Raw genomic sequence first — 18,260 nt, forward strand, 5'->3', positions numbered from 1 at the left:
GTCCTATAATCTCTGCACATTTGCCATGTTTACAAGCTTGTGTCAGGACACATCTGGCCACAGTGGTACTGTCACTGGAAAAGTGGGACAGGTGGTATTCTTAGTCGATGGTACGGGTCATACTGTTCCTTTTGGCCTACATGTATTCTTATTGTTGTAGTTGTTTCTATGCTCCTGATTCATTTACATGTGTATTCTATTCCCTATCACATTTGTTATGTGGGATACAGACATACCTTTTGTATGTGACTATTACATCCCTTGTGGGATATGATTCGGACATACAGTCACTACATATGTCTACATTTCTCCTCGTGTATTTTGTTATGGACACATCTGCACAGCTATGTACCCTCCGTCACATTATGGGTCAGCTGGTGACCCTCTCCATCGGTCTGGACGTACCTCCTGGCGGCGCCCTAGCATATGATATGTTTCAATTCCACATGGTATAGCTATCAACACTACGTTGGACTATGGGCACCTGTTTTTTCTGTCATTTGTTCAAGGGTAGGGACCTGTTATTCCCTATCATGCATTTGTATTTGCTTCTTCATTTTCTGTTCGCAGGGACTATCTTGCATGCTTTGTATATGTTTCAGTTTCCACGGACACTGAGAGGTGCGATTATTACTGCAGGCGGACTATAATATTCAGCAGTTTAGGTTGCTCATCGACAGCCGACATTGACACGCCTCTCTCCGCAACTTCGTTACACCCCATGCACTCGCACACGTTTCCTATGCATGTGGCTGTGGCGGCTGCACGCCTTCATTAATATGCATATGGCGCTACTACTCCATATATACGCCGAACGGCCGGCGCAAGCCTTACACCGGCCTTGCGCCGAGCTTCATGAATCCGGGGGATAATACCCATCTTCTCCCACCTCCTGCTGCACAAGCCCTTTTGCTGTTTCCCTTGTGTGTTTACCTCTTTGTTTTGTCTCCCCTTTTTCAATCCCTCATACCATCCTCTTTCTAATCTTTAATGAAACCATCACGGTGTCTACAAACTGATACACCTAAATAAAATGTAGAAAAAAAATTATAAACCACTTTTCAGTTTTTTTTTTAAATACCTCTTAGCTGCTGTGCAGTGCACAGTGTTTCTAAAATGCTTTGAACATGACTATTCTTAGACGTGCTTCCCCACGGCATGCCAAAGCATACACAACTTACGATTTTAAGAAGTAATTCGCATTTTTTGAAAAAAAATTTTTTTTTGTTAAAAAAGAAAGATATTTTGGGCACATGCTACACTTAACAGAATACACAGTAATACAATGTATTTTTCTCTTCTCTTGCTGGCAATTACAGTGAATTTCTTCCTCAGCTTTCAGTAAAAGAGACAGGGATAATCTTGTTTCCCCGTATTTGAATTTCTTCCACATATAAACATAAATATCTCATATACATCCTCTCTAAACATTTTTTTCTTTTCCATTTTAACTTTAATATGTATACATGTATGATTTACTACAATACTTCACTAATATTCCATTTAACTCAGGAGGATAGCAGAAAAATATGAACTGAGTCCTGAGTTTTGTTTTCAAAATACACGTAACACTTTTCTGCTGGTATAGCTGAAGTGCACATCCTGAAATTTATCAATTCAAGGAAGTCTGCATTTCCTTTTCTGCAGAAATGTGGTTTATAGCAATAGAAGAAAAACAGCAGGTTCTCTGAAAACATCTGTCATTCTGTTAGAAAAGTAACCCCCCACCCATCCTGCAGTCTAACTTGGGTGTGGTGAGTGTCATTTCAGCTATGTTGTACATGCAGCTAGAAATACTTATGAACAACGACAAGTTAAGCAATTGTTTTATTTATATCTATGTATCTCACACAAAACTGGCTTCATGTAATATTATGACTGTGTACCACTAGCTCCAACTACTCCCCTCATGCAACTGTTCATCTCCTCTTCACCTCTTTTTGCCGTCTCTACTCTATTGCTTTCTTCTTGACCACCTCTTTTCTTCATAGCAGCTGTAAACCACCTGTACCACTTACTCATTGCTTGCCTTCTCTATCTCACATTTAACAAGGTTTAATTTCCTCTTACTTGTTTGCTAGTCTGACTAATACCTCCTGAAAAGTGTATCTACACATATATTTAAAAGCTGTACTACTTCTCACATACCTTCACCTCTCAGTGATTGTTTTTCTTAGTGTAGCTGCAGAAGGTGGGAGGAACCTGCTCCATTTCACTACCCTAACCTCATTCCCACCCAGCCCCACTTTACTTTTATACCTCTAGTAGCTCCACCCCTACTGATTACCAACCAGTAAAAACAATCACATTAATGCCATATTACTCCCCAACCCCACAACACCTTTGTCTTAACATACCAGATTCTTCCACTAGTATCCACATGCCTTAAGCCATTACTTTTACCAGTTCCAGCAACCTCTATACCTAAAACCTTCACAATATGTCTATATATTTTCAGACTTTTATTCGATCAACCACCTTCATTATTACTGTCTTCATACTCTACCAAGCCACTTCTTCCAATGCCTGTATACTCACACCACCTGTAACACACAGTACCCAAAGTACTCCACTGTTAATACACATAACTTTTCTAATATCTCATCCTCCTTATTTATATGAACTCCTTTCATCTAACTAAAATCACACTCTTCCCAAACTCGACCAAACTTAAACTATCACTCTCTGCTACAACCTCCTTTCAAAACTCAACCCATACAGTAATTCACCCACTTCTAGAACTATCAAAATGTGGTGACATACATCCAAACCCAGGCTCCATCAACAAAATACCCTCCAGCTAATCAGTTACAAACCAAGACCTACACATAATAACGATAAATACATGTAGTATCTGCAACAAAATTACTGAATTTCAAGCCTTTCTAAGTCACCATTCCTCAGACATCATATCGGTAACCAAAACCTGGCTGAAACCTCACATAGCTGATAATGAAATTCTCCCACAGGTTACACCATGCATCACAATGAGAGACTCCATAAAAAGGTGGCGGCATAGCACTAATATACCATGACTCTTTTACAATTACACCCTTTCAAACCAGTTTCCTGTTTTAGCAACTTAGAACTACTATTAACATCCTTTCACATGAATACAAATAAGAAAATATGCATCATCGTACTCTACATCCCCCTCGACACAATATACCAATTCTAGAAGACTTTCTGTCTTGGGTAAGCCATAATATCTCCTATGAAACTATCATTCTCGGTGACACCAACATAAACTGGTAGCACTTAATCTCTGACACCCCACAAAATAGCATAAACCTACATAGCTTTACAAAGCTAATTCAAATCCTACTCGCTCCCCAATGCCCCAAACAGAAACTACCATAGACTAGATCCTTGTAGCTCATCCACTCAATTTCTGCAATAATAGAACCCCAACACATTAAGTGATCACTGGTCAGCTTTTATCCATAGAAGCCACTTACATATTCCTAAATTACTATTAACTTTTTCTTATTATTACATATTCCTAAATTACTATTAACTTTTTCTTATTATTTCCTTGTTTCACTAAGAAAGTTACTGTTTGTCGTTTTTGCATTTAGTTACTTGTAACACATTGCACTCAAGTCACCTGGCACTTGCTCACTAAAGCAATTATATAAGTCAGCACTAAAAATTAAAAGCACTACACCCTCACTCCCCACTGGCCCTTGTTTTCAATTAAGGATTTCCCAATATTATTCTAGCATGTCCAAAGGTCAGTTGTCAATCTCCTCTCCGGTCCAGCTGGTGAATCTGGGAATCTTGAGGCAATGTTATAACTGCCTCATGTACACAGACAACCCTCTCCTCCTCCCACATAACACAAATACTTGAGAGATGCAGCTATTTAGCCAAACTGGAGGCTGAGCTCTCTCAACTCAGGACTGACAAGACCAGACAGGAGGAGAAGGCAACTACACACACCACAAAACCAGCCTCACATAATGCTACCACTCCACTGAATCAAACACATAAACACACAAAGACATACTCGGAGGCTCTGAGTAAAAATTTACCTAAACAGCAGAGGCCTCCAAAGCAGACACCCAAACAATTGCTACCTCAAGTCACCCCACAAGCAACACATAAACCACAAAAGCAGTGTGCAAAGCAGTCACAGCCCTTAAGGCCAAATACAACACCAAACATACTTGTCATAGGTGACTCCATAGTCAGACACACTGACGTCCCACTCACCAGGCTGAACAAGGAGAGGGTCACAGTAAGCTGCCTATTGGGCGCTAGAATCCGCCACATAACACAAGCACTCGGGTCACTCCACGGCAAGTACAAATATGACACAGTCATTGTCCATGCTGGTGTGAACGACCTGAGACGTACCTCCCTGGACTACATGAAGAGAGACATAGAGGAGCTCTCTGATTATGTAGCCCAGGCAGGTATGACCCTAACCCTGAGCAGTATCCTTCCTTCACCAAGAATGATGCCACAATATAGAGACAAGATGATCAGCTTTAACAATTGGCTTAATGTCTGGTGTCATTCAAAGGGGATCCAGTGTCTGTCTGCCTGGGATGACATGCTTGACAAGCCACACTGCTTCGCAAGGGACGGCTTGCACCTGTCACCCTGGGATTCCGGATATTGGCTAAGGCTCTTGCCACCCCCATAGTGCCTTTTTTAGGCAAGGCTCAAATTCTAAATCTACCACCCTAGAAAACAAAAATGGGAAGAAACTGAGGGTAATGCTGCTCAATGCCAGAAGTCTAAATCTCAAAATGCACGCACTCGAGGCTCTTCTCAGTATGGAGAACATCGATGTCTGTGCTGTAACTGAAACCTGGTTCAAGGCTCCTGAGAGCACCCCGGCACTATTAGGTTTTACCTCATATCATGCGTTCCGGCCCCAAAACCCGAACCACACCACAAAAGGAGGGGGTGTATCCATTTTCATAAAGGATACCCACACCTCCAGGTTGGTGGCAACGCACGAAGCTACGGAAACCATCCAGGTGCAACTAACCATAGGCAAAACTGCTCTACAAATTGTAGCATGCTACAGGCCACCCTCTCAAACTCAGGAACCCCACACAGCCTTCCTGAAGACACTGGAGGGTATAAATGTATCTCCAAACACCATCATATTGGGTGACTTCAACTACCCGAATATAGACTGGGAACATTACTCAAGCCCTAACTTTCTAGCCCAACGGTTCCTGGAGTTCATAAATTCAAATGCCATGGAACAGCTAGTCACTGTTCCCACAAGAGGAGAAAATATACTAGATCTCATTGTCACAAACATGGGGACAAAATGCTCCACACCGGAAGTGTATCCCTCATTGGTGAGATCTGATCATAAACTAATCTCACTGGAAATCCACATCCCACCCCCACCCCAAACAAAAAAGACCATAGTGAAGAACTTCTCTAAAGCAAACTTCACACTACTCAAGACTGGTGTAGTATCCTTCAAGGCCCCTGAGCCAGAGGAAACCACAACCCAAGCTGTGGAAGCCCTTACAAATGCCTTCTATGAACACCTCCAGGACTGCATGGATCAGGCAATCCCAAATAAAACCAAGACTCTTTCCACAAAGGGCAAACATCCAGTCTGGTGGACCCCAGCCATTAACAAACTTTACAATAAGAGGAGAAAGCTATTACATGATAGAACAAAATCCATAAAAGGGAAGTCACCTCTGATCATTATTAGTAAAAAATACGAGCACTCATAAAATCAACTAAGGCCAATTTTGAGAGAAAAATTGCCATGGATTCAAAGGACAATCATAAGGCCTTTTTCAGCTATGTTAGGAACCTGGGTGGAAACTCCCAGATATGCTCAGAATTAGTCCAAAATTATACAAAAATCACTGAACCCACAGACATTGCCAACATACTGGCAGACAGGTTCAGTGCAAACTTCACCCCTCTCCCCTAAAGGAGAGATAACTATCCCAGCCGAGTGTAGCCTCCTGACATCTCAAATGCGCAGGTGAAAGCTGCTCTCTCTAAAGCAAAAACACAGCATCAATGGGACCGGATGGTGTCCCCGGCTGTGTGCTACATGAGCTAAATGAGGAATTAACCCGCACATAAGGCAGCTGTTTAATCTCAGCCTTACCACAGGATACGTGCCCAAGGAGTGGCGACGGCAACTGTGGTCCCATTCCACAAAGGCGGCCTCACGGACCCTGGTAATTACCGCCCCATAAGCTTAACAAGTCTAGTCTGCAAAGCTATGGAGAGGATCATAATGGAGCTCATAAACAAAGATATAGGGGACTTGCAGACATTGGACCCAACCCAGTTTGGCTTTGTCAAGGGAAGATCATGCCTTTTGAACTTGGTCGTCTTCTTCGAAACAGTCACCAAGGCCATTGATGAGGGAAAGGCAGTCCATACAGCCTACCTTGACCTTGCAAAGGCTTTCGACACAATACCCCACTCGGGTATTGTAGAAAAACTTACCAGCTTAAATGTAAACCCATATGTCACAAGATGGGTTGCAAACTGGCTTAAGGACAGAACCCACAGGGTTAGAGTTGCTGGCGCTGTGTCAGACTCCAAGCCAGTTACAAGTGGTGTCCCACAGGGCTCGGTCCTTGGCCCCCTATTGTTTGGCATCTACTTCTCAGAAGTACAGGCCAGCATGGGAGGACTTTGGCTGACAAAGTTTGCAGGCGACTGCAAACTGGGCCATAGTGGAAAGTGCATCAGACACGGATATCCTTCAGAAGGGACTCACGGAAACAGATAGCTGGTGCCAGAGCCATGGCCTGAAGTTAAACGCCAAAAATGTATAGTCATACCCTTCGGGAAAAACAAGGTAACCCCAAGCTACCATATAGATGGCAATCCACTAAGCACAGAAGAGGTTATCAGGGACCTGGGGACCCAGGTTGACAGTGGCCTTTCTTTTGACACTCACATTGCTAAAGTGGTTAGAAAGACCTTCTACATTGCCCACCTGATCATGAAGGGATTCACATCCAGATCTAGTGAGGTCATTGTTCCCCTGTACTCTTCACTTATCAGACCAATGATCGAGTACAATGCCCCATTCGGGATGTATCTCACCAGACATCTGCAGCAATTGGAGAGACCCCAAAAGTTCCTCACCAAAAGGATAAAGGGACTCCAAAATCTGTCATATGCTGCCATATTGAATAAACTCCAGCTCTATTCAGTCGCATACCGTCTGCTCAGAGGTGACATGTGCCTGACATACAAGGCCATGTCCAACCCGGAATTAATGGACATGCTCCACCTCAAAAAATCCAAATCCACCAAAACCACTAGAGCAAGCGACTTAAACCTTAGCACGGATATAAATAGGACGTGCTGGAGGGATAGATTTATCACTCAGAGACTCCCTATGCTGTGGAATAAAATCCCGGTCCATGTGAGGCAGAGCACCTCGCTGACTCTGTTCAAGAGAAATCTAGACCTGTGGATGGGAGATCATAGGTTTACCCCGGGAATCATCTCTGTGTCACTGCTGGACAGAGGCACAACAAACTAATGGGCACAGTATTTTTTCATATAAGGGGTGGCGTAAGCCACAAAAATTTGGGCTAGGCTTATAAATGCCTTGGGGCAGATAGCCTAGTATAAACCTATGAACCTATGAACCTATGAACCTATTATTATTATTAAATTATTCTTATTGAACGTCAAGAAATCTTACCCATTTTAGCCCTGATACTTTCTTAAATTCCCTAAAATCCCACAACTGGTCCCCCTTGAAAATGCTTCCTTTAGATGATGCTGTGAACTACTTCAATAAAGTCTTACTTGACACACTCAGTAGCCTAGCCCCATACATACAAAATGAATAAAAAACAACCATGTCCCTTGGCTAACGAAAGAAACCAGACAATCCCGCCTATGGAAACAATGACCCAGTACATGAACATAACTACGAACAACTGTAACAAAACAAAAAGATGGTTATAAACGATAAGAACAATTATTTATCAATACAATTATCCACCCAAGGTAACAATCCAAAAATCTTCTGGAAATCTATCTCAACCCTACTTAATCCTGGAACCTTGCAAAACCCATCTTCTTCACCAGATAATGACCCATAGCAAAACTGCCCAAATGTTCAGCTCACCCTTTATTAATACCATTCAAAACCTACTCAAAACTCCTCATCAAAAGCTAACCCCAATTACAATACCCCCCAAGCCCCCATAAACCTCACCCAAGAAAACTTCAGCTCTTCCCCCTATAATCCAACAGATAGACTTGACAGAGTTCCCTCTACTCCATCATTTTCTATACAATCAGTACAAACCTCACTAGTACTTAAACTCCTAAAAAACTAAGACCCTGCTCCCTCTTCAGAGATAATCTACCTCCAGAATTTTTACATCTCTTAGCCATGCAATTGCCTAACCTGTTAGTGTACTTATAAATCGCTCCATCACAGAGCCATATGTCCTCCAACTATGGAAAAATCCATTATCACCCCACTACACAATTGTGGCAATACCTTTAATCTCTCAAACTACTGATCTATTTCTATTCTGTCCCCATTATCTAAAGTCCTAGAGAATGAATACATGTCCAATGTCCCATTATCTAAAGTCCTAGAGAATGAATACACGTCCAATGTCCCATTATCTAAAGTCCTAGAGAATGAATACACGTCCAATGTCCCATTATCTAAAGTCCTAGAGAATGAATACATGTCCAATGTCCCATTATCTAAAGTCCTAGAGAATGAATACATGTCCAATGTCCCATTGTCTAAAGTCCTAGAGAATGAATACATGTCCAATGTCCCATTATCTAAAGTCCTAGAGAATGAATACATGTCCAATGTCCCATTATCTAAAGTCCTAGAGAATGAATACACGTCCAATGTCCCATTATCTAAAGTCCTAGAGAATGAATACATGTCCAATGTCCCATTATCTAAAGTCCTAGAGAATGAATACATGTCCAATGTCCCATTATCTAAAGTCCTAGAGAATGAATACATGTCCAATGTCCCATTATCTAAAGTCCTAGAGAATGAATACATGTCCAATGTCCCATTGTCTAAAGTCCTAGAGAATGAATACATGTCCAATGTCCCATTGTCTAAAGTCCTAGAGAATGAATACATGTCCACTGTCCCATTATCTAAAGTCCTAGAGAATGAATACATGTCCAATGTCCCATTATCTAAAGTCCTAGAGAATGAATACATGTCCAATGTCCCATTATCTAAAGTCCTAGAGAATGAATACATGTCCAATGTCCCATTGTCTAAAGTCCTAGAGAATGAATACATGTCCAATGTCCCATTGTCTAAAGTCCTAGAGAATGAATACATGTCCAATGTCCCATTGTCTAAAGTCCTAGAGAATGAATACATGTCCACTGTCCCATTGTCTAAAGTCCTAGAGAATGAATACATGTCCACTGTCCCATTGTCTAAAGTCCTAGAGAATGAATACATGTCCACTGTCCCATTGTCTAAAGTCCTAGAGAATGAATACATGTCCACTGTCCCATTGTCTAAAGTCCTAGAGAATGAATACATGTCCACTGTCCCATTGTCTAAAGTCCTAGAGAATGAATACATGTCCACTGTCCCATTGTCTAAAGTCCTAGAGAATGAATACATGTCCACTGTCCCATTATCTAAAGTCCTAGAGAATGAATACATGTCCACTGTCCCATTATCTAAAGTCCTAGAGAATGAATACATGTCCAATGTCCCATTATCTAAAGTCCTAGAGAATGAATACATGTCCAATGTCCCATTATCTAAAGTCCTAGAGAATGAATACATGTCCAATGTCCCATTATCTAAAGTCCTAGAGAATGAATACATGTCCAATGTCCCATTATCTAAAGTCCTAGAGAATGAATACATGTCCAATGTCCCATTATCTAAAGTCCTAGAGAATGAATACATGTCCAATGTCCCATTGTCTAAAGTCCTAGAGAATGAATACATGTCCACTGTCCCATTATCTAAAGTCCTAGAGAATGAATACATGTCCAATGTCCCATTGTCTAAAGTCCTAGAGAATGAATACATGTCCAGTGTCCCATTATCTAAAGTCCTAGAGAATGAATACATGTCCAATGTCCCATTATCTAAAGTCCTAGAGAATGAATACATGTCCAATGTTTAAAGTATATCTAAACCACAACCTACTTGCTGACACCCAACCTGGATTACTCCCAGCACACAGCACCAGTACAGCCCTACTATCATTCACAGATTCTGTTTTTAAAGCCCTGGATGCAGGCCTTTTTACCACTGTGATCCTACTGGATCCATCCAAGGCTTTTGATACAGTATCACATACCAAATTATTGCAAAAAGTAGAAACCATAGGCTGCTCCCAAAATACATTAACTTGGTTTTCTAGCTACATACGAACAGGGAAACAAGCTGCCAAATGGCAGAATAAACTCTCATACCATCTTGAAAACAATACAGGAGTCTCCCAAGGTTTAATTTTAGGGCCACTTCTCTTTAATATATTAATAAATGATCTCTACCAAGCATACCAACAAAGTACCCTTGTCCAGCATGCTGATGACTCCACCATAATCTCCACCTCAAGTAATTTATCTGACCTACAAAAGATTACATAAACCACCTCCAATCCATTGAAACATGGATATCTAGTGCCCAATTATTATTGAACCCCCAATAATCTAAGCTCTTGTTATTTTCATCAAAAGCCCCGTGTTCTGACTTCAAAATTCTCTGTCAAAACAACAAAGTAATTGAACAAGTCAAAACAGCAAAACTACTAGGAATAACAATTAATGACAAACACGTTTGAATACCATATTTTGAATACAATAAAAAACCCAATTTAAACTAGGTAAACTCTGCCGTCACAAATGTTGCTTTTACAAACCTACCAAAATAAAGCTTGCCAACAGTCTACTTTTTCCTTCCTTCCATTATGGAAGTCCCATCTTCACAAATCTCCATACATCACTAAGCAATAAACTAGAATCTTGCTACTATAACATAGCAAAATTCGCCTCAGGTATGACTACCCAATCACATCACTATCAATCCATCTCTGGTTTAAACTGGCTTGAATTCTCTCACTACCTGCACTACACACAACTCACTCTTGCCCATAAACTCATTTACAAACCAAATAACTGCCTGTCACTCCATCCCATCCTACAAACTTATATCCCAACCCGCAACCTATGTTCTACAAACAAGCAGCTTTTAAGTATGTTCAAACTCATCAAGAGAGCTGGTCAGAGCCTATATTCTTATAAGATTACTAAGCTCTGGAACAATCGACTTTTCTTCATCACTCAGCTAGATTCCATAAATACCTTCAAAGCTAAACTAAAGTCCCACAACCTTAACAATTGTATCTGTTTAAATAATCCAAACCCACCATAATTTCATGTAAAACCTCTCTCCCAAACTCTATCACTACTTCCTTTCTGTTGCTAGTGCAAACTAAGTAGCTGGTATTCCCGCTCAATGCTGCTGTTTCTATTATTATACTTCCAAGTGCCTGCATCGTAATAGCAACAAGCTGCTTGTCTTTGTGTCAACACGTATGCTTATTGTCTAACACTATCTCTTCTTTTCTTACATCTTTGTAATCATGTGAAACAGTCTGCCAATCCCCATATTGTACTTGACTGTACACCATATATTTTGACCTTTTAGAATTAATCTCCATCAATGTGAAAGGCATTAATTTTGTCATTTTTTTAGTTTAACTTCTTATTGTACAAATTGTCTCTTTTTTATAAAATTTATATGTAGCATGCTTGCACTGTTATGTGCCTCCCCCACCGGGCCTCCACTGGAAATGGGTCTCTGACCCAATGGACTTTCCTAGTAGGGTAGATCATGCCTGCTCAACTTGGTCAACTTCTTTGAGTCAGTCACCAGAGCTGTGGATGAAGGCAAGATGGTTCATAGAGGCCTTTGATACCATTCCCCATTCATAGAAAAACTCACTAAGCTAGGCATCAACCCCTATATCACTAGGTGGGTTGCACACTGGCTCACAGGTAGAACCCACAGTGTGAAAGTAGCTAACTTCCAGTCAGACTGAAGACCAGTCAAGAGTTGAGTCCCACGGGGTTCTGTCCTGGGTCCTCTCCTGATTGGTATCTACTTCTGTGAAGTCCAGGCCAACACGAAGGAACTCTGGCTGACAAAGTTCGCAGACAATTGCAAGCTGGGAGCTATTATTAAATCCCCAAGAGATGTTGACATCCTACAGAAAAGCCTCACTGAGACCAATGACTGGTGTCAGAACCATGGCCTTAAGCTCAATGTCAAAAAAATGTGTCATCATCCCCTTTGGGAAAAAAACAGTTCCCATGAATTGCCACATTGATGGTAGACCACTGAACACAGAAGGCATAATAAGAGATCTGGGAACACAGTTTGACAGCAACCTCTCTCTTTTGACCACCACATTGCTAGTGTGGTACATCTCATTACTAAGGATGTTGCACCCAGGAAGAAAGAGGTCATTGTCTCCCTCTACTCTTCCCTCATTAGGCCAATCATTGAGTACAATGCCCCATTTGGCATGTATCTCACTAAACACTTGCAACAACTGGAGAGGCCACAAAAGTACCTCACAAAGATGATCCTAGGCCTTAAACACTTATCCTATATGGACAGACTCAAAAAAACTCCCAACTATTCTCAGTCTCATATTGCCTACTTAGAGGCAATCTCTGCTTGACTTACAAAGCCATGTCTGACCCAGCTCTGTTAGAAATGCTACATCTAAAGAAATCCCAATCCCTCCACACCACATGCTCCAGAGACCTCAACCTCATTACCACAATCAACAGAACATGCTGGAGGGACAGGTTCATAACCCAGAGACTGTCCATGCCATGGAATAGACTTCCCATACATGTCAAGCAGAGTATCTCACTGTCCCTCTTCAAAAGAAACCTTGTTGAGTGGATGGGAAATAGAAAACTCACCCCAGGGATCACTTCAATGGCTTTACTTGACAGAGGCACTGGGAACTAAGGTCGGGTTGGCTGGGCTTGTATAGGCCGCAGGGCCAAAAGGCTAGTACCTACCTATGAACCTATGAACCTATGATGCCAGGGTAATTCTATGGGTATGCTTGTAAAGGCTCCAGGGCCATTAGTCTAGTACACACCTATGAACCTATGAACAAATGCCAATGAATAAATAAATAAATAAATAAAGCAGCTTTTATTCCAAACAGCAACATGTGTCATGCACTGAAGTTTTTTGTTTTTTTATTTTAAGGTGGAGAAAAATAAATGTCAACAGGAATGTGAACAACTATTTGTAGGACTTTATAATGTGTATCAGTAGTTAGGGTGTGACATATAGTGTTGAACGGGCAGGCATTAACCTTCAGATTGTTTTCAACTTGATGTTCAGATTACTCCATTTTGAATTTTATAACTATATTTTTATTTTGCTTGTTTATAGCAATCCGCATGCCTTCATGTATAACTTGGCATTGCTGCAGAGTGCTGCACAGTTTGCAAATATCTGCACATGCCTTCATGTACAGCTTGTCATTGCTGCAGAGTGCTGCAGAGTTTGCAAATGCCTGCCCATGTCTTCATGTACAGCTTGGCATTGCTGCAGAGTGCTGCAGGGTTTACAAATGTCTGTGCATGCCTTCATGTACAGCTTAGCATTGCCAAAAATTGCTGCAGAGTTTGCAATGGCATTGCTGCAGAGTGCTGCAGGGTTTGAAAATGTCTGCACATGCCTTCATGTACAGCTTGGCATTGCTGCAGAGTGCTGCAGAGTTTACAAATGTCTGTGCATGCCTTCATGTACAGCTTGGCATTGCTGCAGAGTGCTGCACAGTTTGCAAATATCTGCACATGCCTTCATGTACAGCTTGTCATTGCTGCAGAGTGCTGCAGAGTTTGCAAATGCCTGCCCATGTCTTCATGTACAGCTTGGCATTGCTGCAGAGTGCTGCAGGGTTTACAAACATCTGTGCATGCCTTTATGTACAGCTTAGCATTGCCAAAAATTGCTGCAGTTTGCAATGGCATTGCTGCAGAGTGCTGCAGGGTTTGAAAATGTCTGCACATGCCTTCATGTACAGCTTGGCATTGCTGCAGAGTGCTGCAGAGCTTACAAATGTCTGTGCATGCCTTCATGTACAGCTTGGCATTGCTGCAGAGTGCTGCAGAGTTTGCAAATGTTTGTGCATGCCTTCATGTACAGCTTAGCATTGCCAAAAAGTGCTGCAGAGTTTGCAAAGGCATTGCTGCAGAGTGCTGCAGGGTTTGAAAATGTCTGCACATGCCTTCATGTACAGCTTGGCATTGCTGCAGAGTGCTGCAGAGTTTACAAATGTCTGTGCATGCCTTCATGTACAGCTTGGCATTGTTGTAGAGTGCTGCATAGTTTGCAAATGTCTGTGCATGCCTTCATGTACAGCTTGGCATTGCTGCAGAGTGCTGCACAGATTGCAAATGCCTGAAGTGCATCCATCCCCCGGATTCATGAAGCTCGACGCAAGGCCGGTGTAAGGCGTGCGCCGGCCATGCGGCATATATATGGTGTAGTAGCACCATATGCATATTAATGAAGGTGCGCTGCCACCACATCCACGTGCATAGGACACGTGCGTGAGTGCATGGGGTGTTACTAAGCTGCGCCCGGAGGCGTGTCAATGTCGGCTGTCGATGAGCAACCTAAACTGCTGAATATTATAGTCTGCCTGCAATAGTAATCGCACCTATCAGTGTCCGTGGATAATGAAATGTATGCAAAGCATGCAAGACAGTTCCCGGCCACACAAAATTGAGAACCAAACAGAAATGCACACAACACAATATGAGTTTCCGTCCATGGAACAAATGATATTTAAAATCGTGTGTCTGTAATGTACTGCACTGTAAGTAGTTATACCCAGTGGAAGTGAAGTGCATCATGTCAGCGCGCCGCCAATACACACATCTAGCCCCATGGGCAGGGTCACCAGCAGTCTCACAGTGGTAGTGATAGTACACAGCTGGGCAGTTGTGGCCATATAACAACCGTAAAGAAACCTGACAGTCCATATTGTATACCAAACTCACACAAACATATGAATATTAAAATGTGCTATACACATAAACAGGAACGTAACCGGCACATACACATAGGATGCTATATGCGGAACCGGGACATCCAAATGCAGAACCCATGCATGCAAATGCAATACGCAACATCCCCTGTATAGCACATAACCCGCACCCATGTCAGAATGTCCACCAAATCCAGCTACCAGACTTACGCAGCCGTACACCTACACATAGCGAGTATTCCCCATATGTAGTAGGAAGTATCGTCCTAGGCAGTGTCAGGATTGCAAATATGTATCCCACATTTGTAAACATCCCATCACAGTTACGTAAATCCAAATGCTCGCGCGTTCATGTTTTGGAAAAATGTGTGTACATCCCGCGTGGGATAAGTAACCTGTTGAAACATCAGAGTTGTTTACATGCCACGGTGCCTAGTACTGTACACATCTGGACAAAACATGTATGTGTAGTCACGGTACTGTTAAGTTTCTAGACAGACATGCAAAACATACTACGCAGGATGGAACACCTGTCCACCATGCAGGTCTCCCCACTAGGGTTGCCACCTGTTCAGATGCCCAAGGTGGGACATCTTTTGTAGAAATGTGAGAATTTGCAGGATAAAATATACTCCCGTCCAGTGCAAAGGACAGAATTACACTTGTTTGCCAAAATAAAAGGATCGTTGAAACACGCACCAAGAAGCAAGGAAAATGTCCACCACGGAACTCAGACACCAAGCAGTAGTTGTTTGTAAAAATATAAATCTTTTATTCCACACGAAAGAAAAACAGGAATATCCACAAGCGCTTTCACCCGGATGTTCCGAGCTTTCTCAAGTAGTTCCTCTGTTTTCACGCAACTGTTTATATAGTTGCTGAGCTCCAATTAAGCCACACAACTCGTGTTTAATTAAACAATTATCACAAGTAAATCGGACTCTTGTAAGTTTATATTAAAAACTGCCATTCAATTGCCATTGTTGTTCTCTCTAAATTTTACACCAATCTTTACATTTGTCACCTATTTTTACGTGAAAAACCAGTACGTAAAGGTGCATTTATAATAATAATAAACCAGCAATTAGTAATTGGCATAATTTTGGACCTTAAAGCAGTTTAGAACCATTTCATTACATAAACATGTACTAAAATTTTGTAAATGCTCCTAAAAACAGAAAATAGAACAAGTAGTGAAATTACATGTTCTCTCCCTACCCCTTCCACCCCCTCCCCCCAATGTCCTCTTGTTACAAGTGTTTGTCTTGGCCATATTAAAAACACAAAAAGTCACTAGACATGCCTTGTGAAAATTCTTTGGTAAAAATATATACTGTGGCAGATAGATTACAATGAATGTATATGTCCCTTGAATTCATTATAATCTGGCCCTTCTGAGTTTTAAAACTGGCTTGATACTAATGGTATCATTTAAACCCAGCCAGTTACTGGCATCTAATCTTAACTGCCATACTAACTCTTTGTACTCGAGAGTGGACTCCCAGTCCCCCCCTCGGACCTCGTGATCTACCTGTTCTACTACCATGAATTTAAAATTGTGGTTTGGACATAAAAGGGAATGCTTGTATAATGCATTAGTGTCCTTGTTCTTCGCTATTTCATAGAAATGCTCGTACATTCTTTTTCTAAGTTCCCTTTCCGTCTTCCCAATGTAAAAACTTTTACAGAACATGCACACCACCAAATATATGACCCCCTTAGAGTTACATGTAAAATATGTGGGGGATTTTATCCTCATTTTTCTTGAAGGCAAATATACCCCCATGTCATCTAAAATTGCATGACATTGGTGACAAGCTCTGCATTTGTAAGTACCCAGTTTCTTTGTTCTGCTTCTGACTCTTCTTTTCCTCTCAAAAATCTCCTTAAGATTTGTTCCCTCCTTTCTAATGAATCTTGGTTTGTGGGGTAATGTGTTCTTTAATTCTTCATGGGACATAAGTACTGGCCAAAATTTACCAATAACCCTTTCTATTTCATGGGCTTGATCACAATGTGTGTAAATGAATTTAGGTCCAATAAATTCATTTTGTTTAGTGACAATCACTTCGCTGTCTGTGTGTCCCTTCCCCACAAATGGGTAGTCTGTTGAGTTTCTTTTATCCATTACTTCTTTAGCTAATACCTGAAATAAATCCAGAGGGTAGCCTCTTTCTAAAAACATGTGCTGTAATGTTTGAACTTCATTCAAGAAGTCAGCCTCTGTGCTGCACATTCTGGACGCTCTAATTAGTTGTCCTTTAAGAATGCCCTTTTTCTGTGGAAAAGGGTGTGCACTATGAAAGTGCAAAAATGAGTTTGAAAATGAATCTTTTCTATAAATTTTTGATTGAAAAGTTTTATTAGCATGATCTTTGTAGAGATTAACGTTGAGGTAGTGCAGTTCATTTGTTGTTATTGTATGTGTAAACCTAAGAAAGAATGTAGTACTATTGATATGTGCCAAAAAGCCTAACAGTGAATCATGTGTTCCTTTCCACAGAATGCAAATGTCATCAAGAAATCTCCTATAGAAAAGTATGTGGCAGTCCCAGGGCGGTGTAAATACAAATTCCGATTCCCATCTATGGAGTATCACATTTGCGTACATGCTAGCACATGGTGCCCCCATTGCCACTCCTTTAAGTTGTTTGAAAATTTTGCCATTAAAAACACACAGTTGTTCTCTAGTATAATGGTCATAAATTCCACCATCAAGTTTATTAAGTTCCCACTTAGATTAGTTTCTTGGATGAAAAAGTCACTAAACCACTGTAATCCTATTTCATGTGGTATACTTGGGAACAAATCCTTGATGTCAATCGTTACCATTAGAAGATCTGGATCAAAACTATCACAGGGGACCCTTTTCAAAAACTCCCATGAGTCTTTGCACACATATTTCAGTAAATGCATAGCTTTTTGGTTACAAAATCTACAAATTTGGCTAGTGGTTCAGTAATACTACCACTGCCAGCTACTATTGGTCTGAATGCCAATGGGTCCATCCCTTTATGTGTTTTTGGGATTCCAAATATTAGTGGAAGCTTGGGTTTAGGAATATGCAAAAAAATTAAAGGATTTTTCACTGATAACACCCTGAAGCAAGTAATCATTCAAAGCATATTTGATTTTGGCCCAGGATATATTGACTTTGTTTTTAGATACCGTCATATATTGTTCATCATTTTGGAGCATTTGGTGGAGGTGTTCCTCATAATTACT

General features: G+C 41.2%; 1 protein-coding gene across 1 annotated transcript; it reads right to left on the reverse strand.

Annotated features, from left to right (window-relative positions):
* Positions 1–8,500: 8,500 nt before the first annotated feature.
* Positions 8,501–10,111, reverse strand: LOC122795042 (buccalin-like). The gene has a single exon (XM_044063620.1). The coding sequence runs from the start codon at positions 10,109–10,111 to the stop codon at positions 8,501–8,503; it is 1,611 nt and encodes a 536-aa protein (XP_043919555.1).
* Positions 10,112–18,260: the final 8,149 nt, after the last annotated feature.

Source organism: Protopterus annectens, chromosome 2.part1, assembly GCF_019279795.1.
Source record: "Protopterus annectens isolate FY-2018-M chromosome 2.part1, PAN1.0, whole genome shotgun sequence".
In the NCBI taxonomy this organism is placed as follows: domain Eukaryota; kingdom Metazoa; phylum Chordata; order Ceratodontiformes; family Protopteridae; genus Protopterus; species Protopterus annectens.